This window comes from Gigantopelta aegis, chromosome 1 (assembly GCF_016097555.1).
Source record: "Gigantopelta aegis isolate Gae_Host chromosome 1, Gae_host_genome, whole genome shotgun sequence".
Lineage (NCBI taxonomy): Eukaryota > Metazoa > Mollusca > Gastropoda > Neomphalida > Peltospiridae > Gigantopelta > Gigantopelta aegis.
Window position 1 is genome coordinate 46,543,621 of NC_054699.1, and position 22,976 is coordinate 46,566,596.

Genomic DNA, 22,976 nt, shown 5'->3' on the forward strand with positions numbered 1-22,976 from the left:
ATATACATGGCATGAAAATAAGTGAAGAATGGTTGTTCAGGTTACCAGAAGGTTATTACATAATAGAGTTAGGGCTATATATCCTTTGGTATTGGTATCATGTCAATACCGATTTACTGTACCAAGCAAATTTTAAAATACTGAAATTTCGGTATTGAAAAATAATATCTGGCATTTAGTAAAGCACTAAGAATATACATGTACAATGTCCATGTATTTGATGAATGCAAAACATCTGAAAAGAAGAGAGATGAGGGCCTTTTGTATGGAATTTGATTTTATTTACATGAAATTAACAGGCGAGACTTAACTTGGGCATGCATTTGAAGCAGAGTATACTGAAAATACTGCTCGATATTAATATCGTTATCAGTATTGTATCAAATACTTTACCGATACCAAGGTAAATCACCCCCAAAATACTGATACCGATACTGAACCTGAAATTTCAATACCGGCCGGCTGCACGTCCAGCTCTACCACATATGTCATGAAAGTTGAGAATGGTATTTCAGTCTCCACAAAATCTTATTAAGCAACAACACCATGCACTACAGTACACCTACATGTAATCATGTGTTACTCAAGAAACCGTATCGTTACAAGAACAGTTAGATATAATGACTAACAAAGTACATGTATGTGCCTGCGAGGGGATTTTAAGATAATAATAATGTAATTTTAAATGTAGGTTGCGATAGATTTATACCTGTAGATATATATATTAGTGTAACTTCTACCTGGGTTACCACACATTATTCTAATTTTGATGTCTGCTATGCCAGTGTATCATAGGTATGTGACTGGCCCTAAAATAAATCACACAATATTATAATGTTCAAGGAATCTGGAGTTGGACAAATGTTTCCTGCTGAATCTGTATACGGTATAGAAGTTGTGTGGATTAAATTGTTTATATACATGTATATTTTTATTGTTCAGCTAGCATATGATATGTGAGTCATCATTTTATAATCTTGTTTCATAATGCCTTTAAAAAAAAAATTAAAACTGTTTTTAAATTTACGGTCATACAGGCCCTAGCGAACAATGGTGTCAGTTTGGCTGGGAAGGATGTGCGTGGTTCCACTCCGCTTCACCTGGCGTCGGCTCACGGGAATTCCTTCACTCTACATACCATTCTACGGACGGGAGTCGTAAGTGACGGTCTTATTTAGTACCCATTATCATATGGTTTAGCTCTAGAGAGATGTGGGGCAAGAGTTAGAGAATGTCTAGAAAATTAGTTTATGTCATGTCATATTCAGTGTTATATAATGTGACATGATTAATATGCAAAACAAATTGACAACTGTTACAGTTTTCTTTTTTCTTTTTTCCATTCCAGTGTCTCGCAGTTTATGGGTTAATTACCAGGGGCCTAATTCTCTGAACTGTCACAACTTTATGATCTTGTAAATATGAATATCCTGCCTCCACCCCAACCCCTAAATGTTAGTGGTTTTAAGCTCTACGTCCCTCTTTATAGATTACATATCTGATTATTACTTTTATTTAGTATAATTGTATTAACTTAAAATAAAGTAGGGTTAGTGAATTTTTAATCATGTCCTCCCGTGTGTGTTGTGGATTAATGATATAAGGCAGTGCAACCTATAGTAAGATTTATTATCCATATGGTTTAACATAACCGAGTTAATAATAATCGTACGAAGCACACATGTAATAACAAGTGTAATGACGTAATTTTGGGAAGCAACGTCATAGCTCAGACTGTGCATTTGAAATATGACGTCATTTCATCATCTCCTTCAAGTTGTGGCTGAAACATTTTGAGTTGGGTCTTGTTATTCATAAAGGAAACAACAATAATAATATGGATAATACAGAAATTATTACACTCGTGTGTGAGTCGTACTGATTTTACGAAACTTGTGTCAGGATTCATGTATTACCCTCGCTCTCGCTCGGGCAATACAAAAATCCTGACACTCGTTTTGTAAAATCAGTATGACACACAAGCTCGTATAATAATCTCTATATATAACACTGTTTGTGTTGTAGAATGTGAACGAGGTGGACAGGAATGGCTGGACCCCGGTCCATAGTGCGGCCTACCATGGCCGACTCGGCTGTCTACAGATGCTCAACAAGTGGGGTGGCCACCTCGATGACGTCGACAACAACGGAAACACACCAGGTACGTCACATACACCAACACCGCTCTCACTTACAGCTGGCAATCCATGGGTACAGGGGGAGGGACGTAGCCCAGTGGTAAAGCACTTGCTTGATGTGCAGTCATTCTAGGATCGATCCCTGTCGGTGGGCCCATTGGGCTATTTCTCATTCGGCCAGTGCATCACGATTGGTATATCAAAGGCCGTGGTATGCTATCCTGTCTGTGAGATGATGCATATAAAAGATCCCTTGCTACTAATGGAAAACTGTAGCGGGTTTCCTTTCTAAGACTATGTGTCCAAATTAGCAAATGTTTGACACCCAATAGCCGATGATTACTAAATTGATGTGCTGTTGTGGTCTTAAACAAAACTAAATAAACAAACAAAACATGTACATATTGCGCACGTACATGCGTGATGAGTATGTATCACACTATCACAGAGGAGATCGGCAAATAAAGCATCATGCATTACGTACACACGGAAGAGGTTTGTTTTGTTTAAAGACACTACTAGAGCACATTGATTTATTAATCATCGGCTATTGGATGTCAATGTGTACATATGCTGGCCTAGCTCTGGGTAAGCAAACCATTTTGCCAAACTTTAAAAATTGAAAAAATCGACAGTTATTTGCTAAAAAATGTCAATTATTACCTGAAATAATTTCGTCAGATTAAAATAAAATTCGCCTGTTGCTTTGAACCTTCACAATTGTCGAATTTGGCATGTGCCAGAACTAGGTCTGATATGGAAGCACTTCATTTGATGTCTGTATAAACTGTTGTTTACGCACTACACACCACACATTACGCACTACGCGCCACACATTACGCACTGTGCATTACATACACCTGGGTTCCTTGCTTATTTACGTTTTTACGTTTCTCCTGAGACTAATCTGTGGCAGGGTCAGTGGGTGGGTTTGAGACAGAAAACTAACACTATAATAGTGAATGTAGGAGTCTGAAAACAAGGATTGATACCGAGGGCTGATGATAGGACGACTGACATTGCCTAGGCTGGTTTTTGTTTTGTTTTTACTCTAGACACTAAACCGAATGATCACTGCAGGAACCAATCAGAATAGTTAGCAAATGGTTTGAGAAAAGCCTGGCTGAACTTAGGTCCAGTCCTGTATTTTGCTTTGATTTTATTTTGATTCTGACATATACCTGTAACAGGAGTGATGTTCATTTGTAGATCTCTATAAGTTGAATATGTAAATGAAAATGCTTTCTTTGTTGATTCTTCAGATTTAAACACAGATTTGGTGGGGGGTTTTAGTTTAAAAAAAAAAAATTATTTGGACTTGTATGTATTTATCCCAGTTCTTATTCTAATCCCACAATGCACTAGCTTCTCCATTAACGACTAATTAAATTATTATTAATTGATATCTATTCAGCTCACTTGGCTGCTATGGAGGGTCAGCTGCCTTGTTTGAAGTACCTTGTGACAACCTCAGGCAGTCCCAATCACACTCTCGGTGCCCGCAGCGATCATGGGGAAACTCCGAAAGATCTCGCCCAGCAGTTTTACAAAGAGACAATACTGGAGTACATCAACAACATTGAGTGGGAGAGAGATCACCCAGAAGAAGCAGAAAGTATGGAATATTGTGTTTTAATTCACAGCTGCATGGTGGGGGGAGGTGCGGTGGGGGAGAGATCACCTGAAAGAAGCAGAGAGTATGAAATAGTGTGTTTTAATTCACAGCTGCAAGGTAGGGGGAGGGAGGAGTTGGGGGAGAGATCACCTGAAAGAAGCAGAGAGTATGAAATAGTGTGTTTTAATTCACAGCTGCAGGGTAAGGGGGAGGGAGGAGTTGGGGGAGAGATCACCTGAAAGAAGCAGAGAGTATGAAATAGTGTGTTTTAATTCACAGCTGCAAGGTAGGGGGAGGGAGGAGTTGGGGGAGAGATCACCTGAAAGAAGCAGAGAGTATGAAATAGTGTGTTTTAATTCACAGCTGCAGGGTAAGGGGAGGGAGGTGTTGGGGGAGAGATCACCTGAAAGAAGCAGAGAGTATGAAATAGTGTGTTTTAATTCACAGCTGCAAGGTAGGGGGAGGGAGGAGTTGGGGGAGAGATCACCTGAAAGAAGCAGAGAGTATGGAATAGTGTGTTTTAATTCACAGCTGCAAGGTAGGGGGAGGGAGGAGTTGGGGGAGAGATCACCTGAAAGAAGCAGAGAGTATGAAATAGTGTGTTTTAATTCACAGCTGCAAGGTAGGGGGAGGGAGGAGTTGGGGGAGAGATCACCTGAAAGAAGCAGAGAGTATGAAATAGTGTGTTTTAATTCACAGCTGCAGGGTAAGGGGAGGGAGGTGTTGGGGGAGAGATCACCTGAAAGAAGCAGAGAGTATGGAATATTCTGTATTTTTAATTCACAACTGCAGGGTAAGGGGGACGGAGGTAAGGTGGGGTAGGGGAGAGAACACCCAGAAGCAGAGAGTATGGAATATTGTGGTGTTTAATTCACAGCTGCAGGGTGGGGGAAGAAGGTGGGGTGGGGGAGGGAACATGTTTTTAGCGAAACAAGGTAAATTGCTTTTTGCAGAGAGTACAGATTTGTTGTTTTTTAAGTTTCAATCGTTAAATTTAGTAGTTTTTTCATAAATATGTTTCTCATATACGGGTTGGAAGTTAGCTCAGTCATTATTGCACTTACTTGAGGTGCTTTGCTTGTAGGATCAAATCTTCTTGGTAAAGCTGTGGTATATGCTGTCCTGTTTGTGGGAAAGTACCTATATAATATCCCTTGTTGGTAATGGTAAAATGTAGCAGGTTTCCTCTGAAAACTCAAAATTATCAAATGTTTGACATCCAGTAGCCAATTAATTATCAGTTAATCAATCAATGTACTCAATTAAAGACACTTTAACATGAACTCATCTTGTGTTATTTAGATCTTGCCTTCCCGGCTCACGTGGCTTCATACAACGGTGACCTCGACCACCTGCGCATGTTGGTGGAGAACGGGGTCGTGAATATCAACGAGAGAGACGACAAGGGTTCCACACCAGCACACAAAGGTAAGTCACACATTCCACTAAATGGGCAGGATGTAGCCCAGTGGTAAACTACTCGCTTGATATGCGGTCTGTTTGGGATTGATCCCCGCCTGTTGGGCTATTTCTCATTCCAACCAATGCACCATGACTGGTATACCAAAGGCCATGGTATGTGCTTTCTGGTCTGTGGGATGGTGCATATAAAAGATCCCTTGCTACTAATGGAAAAATGTAGCGGATTTCTCTCTTAAGACTATATATGTAAAAATTACCAAATTTTGAAATCCAATAGCCGATGATTAATAAATCAATGTTCTCTAGTGGTGTCGTTAAACAAAACAAACAAACATTCCACCAATTGCAGGAAAAAACATTTTCTTTTATGTATTGGTTATCCAGGATTGTTTTTGGTATAGCTGATTTACAAGTTAACATTTATCGGTACATTTCGTGATGTTTCGCCAGTTTCCGCGTTCAATGAGAAAAATTCTGAATTTTACACTCTGTTCTAGTTGTACTATTTCCATATAAAATACTACTTCCGGTAATAAAATTTAAACAAAACAGTTGTATGTTTTATTAAAAATGTGATATGGTTAAGTAGTTTATACTGTGTCGTTATGTTAAAATTAAAGTATTAATTACATGTAGTATTTTCTGGCATTACTGAAATGAATTTGGTTGGGGATTAACAACGCTTGACTGGTCACAGCGCACGACGCGACACACATCACTTTGAGAAACAATAGCCCGATTACTGGTGTTTGATGTATCTGAAGAATGTCAACATCAGACTACAACATGTATTTTAATCTCTTCATGACAGAAACTGACAAGACTAGCACTTTTTACATTTGTAATAATAAATTGAACACGGTAAAACATTACAGTGTGCATGTGTATATAAACTACATGTATTTCCCGTTAATATGCCAGTTCAGGTTACTCGAGAATAGTCTGGTGCCGAAGTAAAAACACTGTCCGACATACGGTGACAAGGTACCAAGTGAGCTATGACACTAAACAAGCCGGGGTCTTGACGTCTGTTGTGCGATTTCCTTTTTGAAATCGAATTAGGTCCAGAATATTACGGCGACTTCGACTTCTCACTACTGCTAATAACTTGGCGACATGAGTTGATTTTCAGCAGAAAAAAAAAAAGCTCATTTCACCGGCAAGATTAGGGCCTGATAATAATTAAAATAATATCACAATGTCACCTGTCATTTTCCAGTCCTGGAGACATAATAATAGAAATATTCTCACAATTTTTGTCACCTATCGTTTTCCAGTGTTAGGCCAAACAAAATGAATTTCTGGTCTCTGGTCAGCACGCACGTCAATTTTGACACACTGTATTATGTTGATTTTTGTAGGAGTAGCCTGTGGGTTGTACAGAACCCCCCGTGCTACTGTTTAGAAAAATATTTAGGGTACCAAGGCAAAGGAGGGGGGCTCCACGGCCATTGAGGCTGGACCAAGGCAGATGGGGAGCATGAAAAAACCTCTAAATATAACCACCTTTTCTGTGCAATACATGCATCACCGCATCAATTCTGGAACTTTGGTCTTGACCAGAGACCGACTTTCTTTTTTGGGGGCCTTACAGAAATAGTAATATAAATATTCTCACAATGTCGCCTATCATGTTTCAGCGGCCGGTCAAGGTCACATTCACATTCTGCAGTGGTTGGTTGAGATGGGTGCCGACCTCGACATCCTGAACCAGGCCGGGGAGTCGCCACGAGACATCGCTCGCCGCTTTTCTCAACTCGCCTGCGTCAAGCTGCTCGGTGGTGATCCAGGTATGCAGCTCTCTGTAGAACTGATTTAATCACTACTGATGATCCAAGTACGCAGCTCTCTGTAGAACTGATTTAATCAATACTGATGATCCAGGTACGTACATGTAGCTCTCTGTAGAACTGATTTAGTCAATACTGATGATCCAGGTATGCAGCTCTCTATAGAACTGATTTAATCAATACTGATGATCCAGGTACGCAGCTCTCTATAGAACTGATGATCCAGGTACGCAGCTCTCTGTAGAACTGATTTAATCAATTCTGATGATCCAGGTACGCAGCTCTCTATAGAACTGAAGATCCATGTATGCAGCTCTCTGTAGAACTGATTTAATCACTACTGATGATCCAAGTATGCAGCACTCTGTAGAACTGATTTAATCAAACTGATTTAATCAATGCTGATGATCCAGGTACATAGCTCTATGTAGAACTGATTTAATCAGTACTGGTGATCCAGGTACGCAGCTCTCCGTGGAACTGATTTAATCAGTACTGGTGATCCAGGTATGCAGCTCTCCGTAGAACTGATTTAATCAGTACTGATGATCCAGGTACGCAGCACTCCGTAGGTACACAGCTCTCTGTAGGACTGATTTAATCAATACTGATGATCTAAGTTTGCAGCTCCTGCTCTATAGAACTGATTTAATCAGTACTGATGATCCAGGTACGCAGCTCTCCGTAGGACTTGATTTAATCAGTACTGATGATCCAGGTACGCAGCTCTCCGTAGGACTGATTTAATCATTACTGATGATCCTGGGACTGATTTAATCATTACTGATGATCCTGGTACGCAGCTCTCCATAGGACTGATTTAATCAGTACTGATGATCCTGGTACACAGCTCTCCGTAGGACTGATTTAATCAGTACTGATGATCCAGGTACGCAGCTCTCCGTAGTACTGATTTAATCAGTACTGATGATCCAGGTACGCAGCTCTTCGTAGGACTGATTTAATCAGTACTGATGATCGTGGTACGCAGCTCTCCGTAGAACTGATTTAATCAATACTGATGATCCTGGTACGCAGCTCTCTGTAGAACTGATTTAATCAATACTGGTGATCCAAGTATGCAGCTCTATAGAACTGATTTAATCAATACTGGTGATCCAGGTACGTACCTCTATAGAACTGATTTAATCAATACTTATGATCCAGGTACGCAGCTCTCTGTAGAACTGATTTAATCAGTACTGATGATCCAGGTACGCAGCTCTCTGTAGAACTGATTTAATCAATACTGATGATCCAAGTAAGCAGCTCTATAGAACTGATTTAATCAATACTGTTGATCCTGGTACGCAGCTCTCTATAGGACTGATTTAATCAATACTGATGATCCTGGTACGCAGCTCTCTGTAGAACTGATTTAATCAATACTGGTGATCCAAGTATGCAGCTCTATAGAACTGATTTAATCAATACTGGTGATCCAGGTACGTACCTCTATAGAACTGATTTAATCAATACTGATGATCCAGGTACGCAGCTCTCTGTAGAACTGATTTAATCAGTACTGATGATCCAGGTATGAGCTCTCTGCAGAACTGATTTAATCAGTACTGATGATCCAGGTACGCAGCTCTCCCTAGAACTGATTTAATCAGTACTGATGATCCAGGTACGCAGCAGCTCTCCGTAGAACTGATTTAATCATTACTGATGATCCTGGGACTGATTTAATCATTACTGATGATCCTGGTACGCAGCTCTCCGTAGAACTGATTTAATCAGTACTGATGATCCTGGTACGCAGCTCTCCGTAGGACTGATTTAATCAGTACTGATGATCCAGGTACGCAGCTCTCCGTAGGACTGATTTAATCAGTACTGATGATCCAGGTACGCAGCTCTTCTCTGTACTGATGATCCTGGTACGAGCTCTCTGTAGGACTGATTTAATCAATACTGATGATCCAGGTACGCAGCTGTCTATAGAACTGATTTAATCAATACTGGTGATCCAGGTACGCAGCTGTCTGTAGAACTGATTTAATCAATACTGGTGATCCAGGTACGTACCTCTATAGAACTGATTTAATCAATGCTGATGATCCAGGTACGCAGCTCTCCATAGAACTGATTTAATCAATACTGGTGATCCAGGTACGTACCTCTGTAGAACTGATTTAATCAGTACTGATGATCCAGGTAAGCAGCTCTCCATAGAACTGATTTAATCAGTACTGATGATCCAGGTACGCAGCTCTCCGTAGAACTGATTTAATCAGTACTGATGATCCAGGTACGCAGCTCTCTGTAGAACTGATTTAATTAATCAGTATGCAGCTCTGAATGATCCTGGTATCCAGCTCTCTGTAGAACTGATTTAATCAATACTGATGATCCAGGTACGCAGCTCTCTGTAGAACTGATTTAATCAGTACTGATGATCCTGGTACGCAGCTCTCCGTAGGACTGATTTAATCAATACTGATGATCCTGGTACGCAGCTCTCCGTAGGACTGATTTAATCAGTACTGATGATCCTGGTACGCAGCTCTCCGTAGGACTGATTTAATCAGTACTGATGATCCAGGTACGCAGCTCTCCGTAGGACTGATTTAATCAGTACTGATGATCCAGGTACGCAGCTCTCCGTAGGACTGATTTAATCATTACTGATGATCCAGGTACGCAGCTCTCCGTAGAACTGATTTAATCATTACTGATGATCCTGGTACGCAGCTCTCCGTAGAACTGATTTAATCAATACTGATGATCCTGGTACGCAGCTCTCCGTAGAACTGATTTAATCAATACTGGTGATCCAAGTATGCAGCTCTATAGAACTGATTTAATCAATACTGATGATCCAGGTACGTACCTCTATAGAACTGATTTAATCAATACTGATGATCCAGGTACGCAGCTCTCTGTAGAACTGATTTAATCAGTACTGATGATCCAGGTACGCAGCTCTCTGTAGAACTGATTTAATCAATGCTGATGATCCAAGTATGCAGCTCTATAGAACTGATTTAATCAATACTGTTGATCCTGGTACGCAGCTCTCTATAGAACTGATTTAATCAATACTGGTGATCCAAGTATGCAGCTCTATAGAACTGATTTAATCAATACTGGTGATCCAGGTACGTACCTCTATAGAACTGATTTAATCAATACTGATGATCCAGGTACGCAGCTCTCTGTAGAACTGATTTAATCAATACTGATGATCCAGGTACGCAGCTCTCTGTAGAACTGATTTAATCAATACTGATGATCCAGGTAAGCAGCTCTCTATAGAACTGATTTAATCAAACTGGACAGTGGTGATCCAGGTAAAGAAAAAGAAAGAAGTGTTTTATTTAACGACGCACTCAACACATTTTATTTACGGTTATATGGCGTCAGACATAATTATGGTTAAGGACCACACAGATTTTGAGAGGAAACCCGCTGTCGCCACTACATGGCCAGTGATATTCAATGTTGGGCTAGTATATAATTACCTGCATACCTGGAATTAGGCCATCGGTCTACAGGCTGGTAGGTACTGGGTTCGGATCCCAGTCGAGGCATGGGATTTTTAATCCAGATACCGACTCCAAACCCTGAGTGAGTGCTCCACAAGGCTCAATGGGTAGGTGTAAACCACTTGCACCGACCAGTGATCCATAACTGGTTCAACAAAGGCCATGGTTTGTGCTATCCTGCCTGTGGGAAGTGCAAATAAAAGGTCCCTTGCTGCCAATCGGAAGAGTAGCCCATGTAGTGGCGACAGCGGGTTTCCTCTCAAAATCTATGTGGTCCTTAACCATATGTCTGACGCCATATAACCGTAAATAAAATGTGTTGAGTGCGTCGTTAAATAAAACATTTCTTTCTTTCTTTCTATCATTTTTTATTCCCAATTTTGAAGTAAAAAATTCCCAATTAGTGTAATTCTCATTTTAAAACTTATTTAATATTTTAAATTAATTGTATCTAATTCTTACTTAGCACATTAAGATGGGGGGGGGGGGGGGGGTTGTGTTTTAAAAAAAAAAAGAAACTGAAAATTTCCCATTTCTTGTAAATGTACATGTGTATCTACATGCATGATAAAACTTCAAAAGTCAAAGCCATGAGCATCAAGTGAACTCTTAGAAATAAAATGCTACACGTAATACTGACAATTTAAGGGAAGGGTATGGAAGTGATTTAGAGTTTAATGATTAATTGTTTTCAGAACAGGACACAGAGATGGTTGATGATGAACTTGACGAGACTGACGAAGATGAGGTCGATTTCGAGAGGTCGGGTCAGGCTGGCAGGCGGAGTGGCTCACAGTCCAGGAAACAACAACAAAGTGCCAAGGGTAACCACATTCATTTGGTTTAACTTTTGCAGAAATAAATACTCACAGGTGGACGTTTGCGATAGTTATAATTTTATTATATATTAATTTTCATTTTTTTTACGATCCCCCTCCAAACCTCCTCGAAAGTTCCCTTGTCATTCCACCTCATGTCACTGGCCCCCCCCCCCCCCCCCCACCCCCACCCCCTGAACATAATGGATTTTCTGAATCTGCCACTGATACTTAATATAATTATGTCACACTTCATTTTTATTTTTATTATACCACAATTATCTAACCTAATTTACAAAATACAATATCTAACACACGACCTTAGTCAGGCCTCTGAGAATTGAATTTTGTTTTAACTTACTTACGGGTTATGCTAAATTAAATTTAGGTCACCCAATTTCTATTGGAGTAACCTGTTATGTCCATGTAACTGGTTCCCTGAATGGTGCGCAAACAAAGAATAGGTTATACAAAATTAGATTTGCGCAAATGGAACGATCATTCTCGCCATTTACAGAGGCCTGATATTAAAGAAATTTAATAAACAAAAATAAAGATGCATGGAAATTCTCAAACTTTTGAGACAGTTTTAAAAAGTAAGTTATAATTAAATTCCTAATTTGTCATTACAATTACATGTATGTGCAGTCATCTAATACAATATACAGTTTCCTCAATACATGTATGTGTTACTGGAATGGAGTTGTGTCCCTTCAACTGTGGCTTTTAGATTACTAATATATAATACACCAAAGTTTGTTTTGTTTAACGACACCACTAGAGCACACTGATTTATTAATCATCGGCCATTGGATGTCAAACATAATATGGTCATTTTAACACAGTCATAGAGAGGAAACACGTAACATTTTTCCATTAGTAGCAAGGGATCTTTTATATGCACCATCCCACAGACTTGATAGCACATACCACTCACGGCCTTTGATATACCAGTCGTGGTGCACTGGCTGGAACAAGAAATAGCCCAATGGGCCCACCGACCGTACATCCCTATATAACACACCAGTTAATACTGGTCAACTTGTGTTCTATCGTTTGTATTGTTCTTTATCAAATCTGGTTGTCCCATCCCACCAGATCACAATTTCTGGTTTTTTAAAAACACAGAACAAAATTTATTATATATACATAGCAATGAAATATATAGATCTACGGAAACCATAAAAGTCATATCGGGTGAAAAGTCATATTTTCACTGTATTTTATTTACAGTGAAAATATAGAAATCGTATTTACTTTTTTGTAAAAGTGCATGATTAAATTATCTCCCTTTGTCTCGTTTCTTCGTATTTAAGTTTAATGATTACCAATGCATCTGATCGTATTTGAAAAATAAAAAAATGTAATTTAAACAACTTGAACTGTATTAAAAAGGGATACGAAGTGCAATTACGATAAAATATATAAAACAAAATGAATACGAAGCTAAATAATGATGACGCAATGTAGTGTCATTGAATGTAAGAATTTAACAGCGTTCGACTTGTTTTGTTTTTGTGGGAGTTTTTTGGATGATCGCTTTGCCAGGTATGTTTGCACCGCAGTATTATTAAATAAATGTTAATAAAGATCAATTTTATTTAAATTTCTTTTTAAAAGTCTATGGTCAAGTAAATTTTTTAGCAAAGTTTCATAGGAAGAAATATATCATGACGTTATGTGTTTTCGATAGGATAAGGTAAAGATGTTACCAAGAAGCGAAAGATATTGTCAAAAATTAGGAAATATGTATATAATAAATAGACCATTTCATGGTGTTTTTTCCGAATACAATTTATATGTCAACTCGTGATGTGCGAAAACCATATTTTCACTCATTGCTTCACAATTCGTGAAAATATGGTTTTCACACATCACTCTATATATTAACAATTTATTTGCATGACTATTATAATTTGTTTGCAGTACAATTTATGCCTTAATTAGCTAAGAATGCATTGATGTGGGCCTTGATGGTTGTCTGCATGATACTCTTAGCAACATGTATTCACTCATTTCATTTTATTTAAACTTATTTCTGTGCTTATTTCCAATTAAGGTTTAAGCACGCTGTCCTGGGCACACACCTCAGCTATTCGTTGTCCAGTGAATATATATACTCACCGAGAACCACTTTTTTAACACAAAACCGAAGCAGCTATTATCAAATTGTTAATCTCAATAGGTGATAATTACATTTCTTTTACATTCATTACAATATAACATCATCCCATTGGTCCAGACGTACATGTAGTAACAGGAGTTTGTTCATTTCTCGATGAATGTAAAAATAACGTTGCCAGGGAACGTCATATCTGATGACGTCATTTTATATGGGGAAGTTGTCTTATTGAGTTTTATTGTTTATGGACCAAAAAGTATGCACTTTTACTGTTATTACCCGGTATTAGCAAGTATGATTCAAATTTAATTATAAATATTGTCTGTTATTTCTTTTACGTTCATCAGGGTAAGAACATAAAACAAAATCATCTGCAAACTTATGTGAGAAAGGCTTCACCTATTCACACAGTTTGCGGATGATTTGTTTTTCTTCATGCCCCAATGAACGTAAAAGAAATAACAGACAATATCCTTAATTGCTCTATTAATTGTTATTTCGGTCAGTGCCATGTGAAAAATGGCAGGAAATATGAATGAATAAATTTACTGTACACATGTATACAGTATACAGGGTGTTGGCTTGCATGATGTTGCACAAGATATCGATCTCGCCTTAAGTCAGTAGTCAGAAGGTTAAACAGTAAATAGGAATGAATAAATTTACTGTACACATGTATACAGTATACAGGGTGTTGGCTTGCATGATGTTGCACAAAATATCGATCTCGCCTTAAGTCAGTAGTCAGAAGGTTAAACAGGAAATATGAATGAATAAATTTACTGTACACATGTATACAGTATACAGGGTGTTGGCTTGCATGATGTTGCACAAGATATCGATCTCGCCTTCAGTCAGTAGTCAGAAGGTTAAACAGTAAATATGAATGAATAAATTTACTGTACACATGTATACAGTATACAGGGTGTTGGCTTGCATGATGTTGCACAAGATATCGATCTTGCCTTAAGTCAGTAGTCAGAAGGTTAAACAGTAAATATGAAAAAAGTATTTCAGTTACTCAGTTTAATAAGTTTTAAATTGCTTCTGGCAGGCTTGAATGTGTATTGGTGAATGAGAATTATAGACACAATCTCAACATATAGAAATGTCTGGTTGAATAATAAGATCTTGCTTAATGTAGGCCTGAATGTGTATTGGTGAATGAGAATTATAGACACAATCTCAACATATAGAAATGTCTGGTTGAATAATAAGATCTTGCTTAATGTAGGCCTGAATGTGTATTGGTGAATGAGAATTATAGACACAATCTCAACATATAGAAATGTCTGGTTGAATAATAAGATCTTGCTTAATGTAGGCCTGAATGTGTATTGGTGAATGAGAATTATAGACACAATCTCAACATATAGAAATGTCTGGTTGAATAATAAGATCTTGCTTAATGTAGGCCTGAATGTGTATTGGTGAATGAGAATTATAGACACAATCTCAACATATAGAAATGTCTGGTTGAATAATAAGATCTTGCTTAATGTAGGCCTGAATGTGTATTGGTGAATGAGAATTATAGACACAATCTCAACATATAGAAATGTCTGGTTGAATAATAAGATCTTGCTTAATGTAGGCCTGAATGTGTATTGGTGAATGAGAATTATAGACACAATCTCAACATATAGAAATGTCTGGTTGAATAATAAGATCTTGCTTAATGTAGGCCGGGCTAAGAAGAGGATGAATGAACTGGAGCGACTGTTGGAAATCGCGAAACGAAATTACACGCAGCTTGGAGGACGGCTAACGGAGGACCGGAAACGAATCAAAGACACGAGAGACAAAGACCAGTATGTAAAATAAATCTCATTTGTTAATTAATGGATTAATGTATTAATAAATAAATTCATTAAGTCATTAAAAAAGAAAAAAGAAAAAAAGTTCTGTGTAATTATTTTTGTTTATATTATACAATGACGTCTAAAAGAAACTATAGCAATACTCTGAGAGACTACTGAATGAAAACAAAAACCTGTTGAATGTTTAAAACATATACATGGCATGTTTGTATATTCATGAGAGTGGCGTTTCGGCATTTTGGGAACAAAATTTCATTGCATAAAAGCTGAAAGATATTTAACCACCGTTTTATTTCCATTATCGAAATTATAATGGAAATTAAATACATTTGTCTTGGTAGGCTATACAATGTAGGTTTTTTTGGATGTCAGTATATATTATTACGTAATGCACGTGACATGTTTTATGGAGCACATAATAATAATAAAACATCAGTTTCATTGCAGTGCCACAATTGTTTTAATTTTTTATAATTAATTTGTCCTTACATTCATTACAGTTATAACTGTCATTCCATATTGGTACAGCCACGGCAACATCGAGTTAAAAATGTATTCATTTCTTGATAAACATAAAAATAACTTTATCAGTGAACATGTGATCTGGTGACCTCACTTTAGATTGGTACTAATTTGTCTAATTGAACTTCTAGTGTTATTTTCAGTAAGTGTGTTTCAAGTGTAATTAAAAGTATTGTCTGTTGTTGTTTTTTTGTGTTCATCGGAATACAAATACAAAGAATCATCTGCAGACTTAATTATGTCTGAATAGCATCACCTTTGCAGATTTGTTTTTTCTTTTTCATATCCTGATGAACGTAATTAATGAAATATCAGAAACTTAAGTTGTTAAACCAAAAATAAAACCATACTGATTTCATAATGAATTTTACACACGCATGCATGCATGCATGCACACGCACACACACACACACACACACACACACACAAACATACACACACAATTTGTGTTGTTGCATAATACAACTGTTTTGTTGTTTCCGTACAATGACGAGAGACATAACTGTGCTCAATCTTTGTCGGTGGGCCCATTGGGCTATTTCTCACTCTAGCCAGTGCACCACGACTGGTACATCAAAGGCTGTGGTATGTGCTATCCGGTCTGTGGGATGGTGCATATAAAAGATCCCTTGCTGCTATATAACTAAATAAAATGTGTTGAGTGTGTCGTTAAATAAACTATTTCCTTCCTTCCTTAGTCGTGTATAGTTTGTGTTGTTGCATAATACAACTGTTTTCTTGTTTCAGTACAATGACGAGAGACATACTCGTGTGTAATTTGTGTTGTTACTACCACTGTTAATACTACTGTTTTGTACCAGTGGAATGACATTTATAGTTGTAATGTAAGGGAAAATTAATTATAAAAAATTTAAACAATTGTGGCACTGCAATGAAACTGATGTTTTATTATTATTTTGTGCTCCATAAAACATGTCACGTGCATCATGTTAATACGACTGTTTTCTTGTTTCAGTACAATGACAAGAGACATAATTGTGTGTAATTTGTGTTGTTGCGTAATACGACTGTTCTGTTGTTTCAGTACAATCCGTGAACTTGAGGCACAGCTGGATTACGAGAAACTGCGGAGAGAGAAACTTGAGGCTCAGCTTGATGAGTATGGACGGGAATTGGCGTATCTCAACTCACAGCTGGAAAACATTGCAGTCGTAAGTCAGACAATGTCTATTTAAAAGGGAAAACCCTAGTTTCAAACCGTGAAAATGGACGCTACGGTTCAGAAAGACACTAAAGTCTGTGATGTTTAAATGGGGAAATGTCATCCAAAAACAGATTAGATCTTGTCTCGACAACCATTACTTCTTAGACGAACGTGCATTTTTAAAATTATGAGACATGTTTTGTTTTGGTATTACAAAAACCTGGATGACCAGAACAACTTTAGGTGTATGAAAATTAATATACTAAATAATAAAATGTAAGAACTTCTAATTTAAATCATCAAAAAATGGTTTTAGTAGTGAAAAATATGTTGTAGTGTTTAAAAACTTCTGTCTGTTACTTTAAAGCTGGACGTAGCCCAGTGGTAAAGCGCTCGCTTGATGTGCGGTCGGTCTCGGATCGATCCCCCGTGGTGGGTCCATTGGGCTATTTCTCGTTCCAGCCAATGCACCACGACTGGTATATGAAAGGGCATGGTATGTGTTATCCTGTCTGTGGGATGATGCATATAAAAAATCCCTTACTACTAATGGAAAAATGTAGTGGGTTTCCTCTCTAAGACTACATGTATATGTCAGAATGACCAAATGTTTGACATCCAATAGCTTATGATTAATAAATCAATGTGCTCTAGTGGTGTCGTTAAACAAAACAAACTTTTAAGCTTTCAAAGTTACAGACAAACACCTATATGTATGTATAGGGCATGTTTGTTTGGCAATTCTAGAAATAGGAATAATGTGAATCCAAACGAGGAACACAAAATTCAAGTCTGTCTGTAGGCACCAACATTAGCATAGTGTCCGATAACCCACATACAGGTTACCATAAAATACAGACCTGGTAACATACAGATTACCACAAAATACAGACCTGGTAACATACAGGTTACCACAAAATACAGACCCGGTAACAGACATGTTATGCCATATTATATAGTTGAATCCCGTTGGCTCGAACCCTAGCTAGCTGTCAGTGCTCGAGAAAGTGTTCCACCCATCGGGTAGTTCAACCCAAACATTCAGTCAAAATCGTGTAAGTGTAACGCGAGACTTCATGTCTGGTTCGAGTGTTGTGGTGTATTCAACCCTTCCGAGATTCTACTGTATATAAATCCATTATTACTTCTACGGTGAAACCTGCCAAAACCGGACAAATTTCATGGTCACAAAACCTGTTTTGTTATGACATACATGTACATTGTATATGTAAATCCATTACTACTTCTACAGTGAGACCTGTCTAAACCACGTCAGTCTGGTCAGTGTAAGCACGAAAATAAGTATAAATCGATCAAACATATGATTTTATTTTTTGTCCATGATAGAAAAAAGAAATAATACACACACTGAATTTTGCTAAAAAAAAAGTACAAAAATGTCTTGGCCATCACAGGCTAAACGTAGGCGTGTGGTTTTATTGTTGAAAGTAAAGTTCAATTTGATTAAAGATTCGCAGTCTGTATACCAAAATTAACTCAAAAAGGATTTGGCAGCAAAGTACGGAATTGGCATTTCCACTGTGTCGGACGTATTAAAATTGGGATATAGCGACATTAATATTAGTCATTGTCACTCCGACAGTCACATTCATTTAGCAGTTCTCGGACATGTCAAGGGAAATAACTCTGTATTCTAAAATGCAAGCCTCTAAGCAACGGTTCCTGTTTAAACCGGATAAGTATTAATTAAGTCCCTGGTGTGACCCGGTTCAGACAGGTGTCACTGTATAAACATGTTTTCACAAACACACTGATAGTTTATTTAATAGTTATTCATTCACTATCTTGATCCGTTGTTGAAATCATCAAATTATGTTGGACATGAAATACACAATTTTTAAAATGTTCTGCTGTGTGTCATTGAAAACATTCCTTTCTTTTCCTTGGTGGGGGCGGGGAATAACTCAGTCAGTAGGGCAATATAATCACCGAGGTATTTTGGTCTTATAAGCAAATCCTCTTGGAGGATCCATCCCTTGATTGGGTTTCTTTCCGTCCCAACTGGGAAATCAAATACCATGGTATGCATGCAAAGCTTTACATCTCACTCACCAGGGCGCCATTCCACGAAGCAGTCTTAGCACTAAGATCATCTTAGTGCATAAGGTAGATATGCACTTAAGGTGATCTTAGGGCTAAATTAAAGGTCTCTTAGGCTCTGCTAGACAACAAAGCATCCTCTCTGCAAGTCTTTTTGTATTAAAGCACTGCGATATCGCAAAGTTGTGAGAGTTAGTGAATTACATGTAGGTCCCTGGCATTTTGTCTCTTCTGAGGGATGTTGTTTGTTTTTTCAGTGCACTTATGATACTAATAGTTGGTGAATAGTTGTACTTATTCAGAAATGAAACCGGCCTCGGTGGCGTCGTGGTTAGGCCATCAGTCTACAGGCTGGTAGGTACTGGGTTCGGATCCCAGTCGAGGCATGGGATTTTTAATCCAGATACCGACTCCAAACCCTGAGTGTGTGCTCCGCAAGGCTCAATGGGTAGGTGTAAACCACTTGCACCGACCAGTGATCCATAACTGGTTCAGCAAAGGCCATGGTTTGTGCTATCCTGCCTGTGGGAAGCACAAATAAAAGATCCCTTGCTGCTAATCGGAAAGAGTAGCTCATGTAGTGGTGACAGCAGGTTTCCTCCCAAATCTGTGTGGTCCTTAACCATATGTCTGATGCCATATAACTGTAAATAAAATGTGTTGGGTGCAGAAATGAATTTTAATCTCATTACAGCTTAATTAACATTCCATTGATATTGGGGTGAACAATTTTGAGGTCAGCATATTTGTACTTAATATGGGCTTGCTTATTTTTGGAACACCCTTTTCGCCTCCATGTTAGTACAATTTAAAACCCTGGGTATGTGCTGTCCTGTTTGGTAATGTGCATACTAAAGATACTTTAATTACTGGTAATAAAAAAAAAAAACCTGCAGCAGTTTCCTCTAGGACTATATATTACAATTGTCAATAAATGTATGCGCTCTACTGATGTCATTAAACAAAACAAATGCTTAACCTTGTATGTGCTGTCCTGTCCTGTCTGTGGGAAAGTTCATATAAAAGATCCCTTGCTGTTAATGAAAAAAATGGAGTGGGTTTTCTCTAGGACTATATATGTTAGAATTGTCAAAGGTTTGACAGTAAATGTATGTGCTCTAGTGATGTCATTAAACAAAACCAAATGTTTTAACGTTTTTCTTTCCTTTCTCTCCTGTAGGCGAGTGATGAAGACTACAACACGCGATCGGGTCGCGCCAAGAGACGGACGGGCTCGTCTAAGAAGAAGAGCCATGACGATGGGGGGGTGTTCGTAAGACGTAACTACGCCCCAGGAAAGAAACCTCAAAGCGGACGTTTTAGAGTTGTCTGAAATATTCCCTGTCAACGAAAAAACAAAACATTTTTACCTAGGACACCATTAGGGCAGTGCATATATTTTTTTTTTTTTTTTTTTACTTAGCAATAGTTGCTAGGAATTCATCAAGATGTTCTGTGCGTCCGAAGGCCCCTATCCCACAAGAAAGTGACACTGAAAATTCCTAAGTGCTATGCTAAAAATTTGCAGTACATATATTTAATGTATGTCTGTTGTAATGAATTAATTTAACAGTTGTAAACTGCATCATTTAATAATTCTGTGGGCTGAACAAAATATCGCAAATATGATTTACTGGCACTAATTTTCTCATAATGTTGTAATCATATTTGTCCTGAATATAGGGCCTCGATCCATGGGTCCAAAATATGAGTACACAAGGGTCAAACTCGACCCGGACCCGAGTACCTGACACTTACAGTAGATGATAATGAGACTATATATACTAAACTAAGGAATAAAATAAACTAGAATTATGCATCAGAATTCCAGCACTGAAAATGGATGTGAAATCATACCATTGTATTGTATTCCACACATACAACTTTAGTTTTCTCTCCGTCTCATATCCCTATAATGTAACCGCAGGCAAGCATATGGCAATATTAAGGGCAGTGTTTTTTAAAATTTTGAAATTTTGAAAATTTTGAAAAATTTATTTTAAAGTAAACGAGGGTGGTCTTTCTTGCATGAGTACTCGAGTCCTGTGAACGGACTTGAGTCTTGCTAGCCTCGGCCCGTGCCCGAGTACTTGTGGAGACCCTAGTCCTAAAACCACTGTTTATATTCGACAATTCTTGTGATGGATTAAAGCAATGTGATAAACCACTACTGGTACGTTATCACTTGTTATGTAACCTGCCTGACTCAAGATATTCAATGGTATATTCACTATGTTAACCGTAAAAAATATATGACATGCATGTCATTGAATATCTTGTCCAAGCAAATAATAATGCCATTGGAAATAAAGTCTTGTCTTGTGGTAAATGTAAAATAAATTTACTTATTTGTTAAAGAATTGCGAGTTTAAAAACTATTTTTAAATGTAACATAATTAATATAACATCTTATGAAAAATAATTGGTTATGTTGTACTGCAAAAAGCATTCTTGTTTTGTTTAGCTTGTTAGTATCGAACATTAGGAATAAAGGTGATTAATAGACTGTTTTTGTGTTGCAGGAGGACAAATTAATACTTATATATACAGTGCAACCTCTCAAGACCGGACACTGTAAACCGGAATTACCTCAAAACCAGACGCTTTACAGAGTCCCTTTTTAAAAACCAGGACAGAACTCATTAAACCGGATCTCTTTTAAAACCGCAGATTTGTCTTGGTCCCAAGGGTTTCTGGTTTAGAGTGGTTTCACTGTAGTTTAGTGAAAGGTTAATGACCTATATTATCGGCTTTATCCTGTTCAGGCTGAGTAAGTAATTCTGCTTGGTTTAGTTTCGCATTCTTACCTCGTTAACCAGTTATTCTCTATATATTGGTATAGTGAAACCTCTGAAAACTGGACCATCAGTACGGTAGATCGAAATGTTATGAAAAAAGTTTATGATTTACATTCCCTTTAAAATATCAGTATAGAATAGAAGCTTGCTAAACCAGATACCCTTTAAAAAGTGAAAATGTTACTTGGTACCATGGATGTTTGGTTTAAAAGGGTTTGGTTGTATATTATGTATTCAGTAAGTTTTGCTGTCTATTGACTGAACTTTGATATCTACAGGTTTTAAATTTGTATATTATATGTACCGTACCTATATTTGACTAAATTCTAATTTAGTTATTTCTTTGTATTCTATAAATGTTTGTATTTTTTTTTTGTATAACTATAATCTGTGATATTTAGTGAATCACTTCTTTAAAAAAATTTAAATTTTAAAATGTATTTATTTATTGTTAAAAGGTACACGTAGATGATTGTATATGATATTTAGTCATATTTGTTTTGTCCATCAAAATAAAATGAGGACGCTCTTCGGGTCACCAAGAGGTTACCACATTTCAAGAAAGGGCAGTTTGTTCAGGGGCAGGCTGCCCGGATTTTTTAAAATAAAGATGCTCAGAGACTCCTTTGAGAACAATTTATTATTGATGTTGTGAATAATGAATTTTAAAAAACGTAATTATAAATGGCACTTAAAATGTGTGTGTGTCTGTGTGACAGGATCCGTGTGACCAGATCCGTGTGACCACCCTCTAGATCCGCAAATTCCTCTATAGGTAACTCCGTCCTCCCTTAGGGACTGAGGTGTCATGAAATAAAAGGTTATGGTAGAATGGAATATTTTATTTAATGATCCACTCGGGTACATTTCAGTTATAATTATATGGCGTCATATATGGCGTCATATATGGCGTCAGACAAGTAACAATTAAAAGTAAGAGTAACAATTCCACTAACATAAAAAAAAGTTCAAGTTCAACGACACTACTAGAGTACATTGATTTATTATTCATTGTTCATTGGATGTCAAACATTTGGTAATTTTGACATATAGTTGTAGAGAGGAAACCTGCTACATTTTCCCCATTAGTTAGGTCAGGTCAGGTCGTTCTTGAGAGGAAAGGGGTGGTGTGGGATGGAGGGGGGACCACCTGCACTGGCAGGTCACAAGGGAGCACCAGCAGTCCGAATGGGGACGGTAACAGGCGGAGGATG

At 37.7% G+C, this 22,976-nt stretch overlaps 1 protein-coding gene across 1 annotated transcript; it reads left to right on the plus strand.

Annotated features, from left to right (window-relative positions):
* The first annotated feature begins 317 nt into the window (after positions 1 to 317).
* LOC121384032 (ankyrin repeat domain-containing protein 42-like) lies at positions 318 to 22,402 on the plus strand. Its single transcript, XM_041514228.1, has 10 exons — positions 318 to 403; positions 962 to 1,157; positions 2,026 to 2,161; positions 3,553 to 3,753; positions 5,056 to 5,181; positions 6,816 to 6,965; positions 11,152 to 11,280; positions 15,081 to 15,207; positions 16,784 to 16,910; positions 20,145 to 22,402. The coding sequence occupies exons 1-10, from the start codon at positions 318 to 320 to the stop codon at positions 20,295 to 20,297; spliced, it is 1,431 nt and encodes a 476-aa protein (XP_041370162.1). The 3' UTR covers positions 20,298 to 22,402.
* Positions 22,403 to 22,976: the final 574 nt, after the last annotated feature.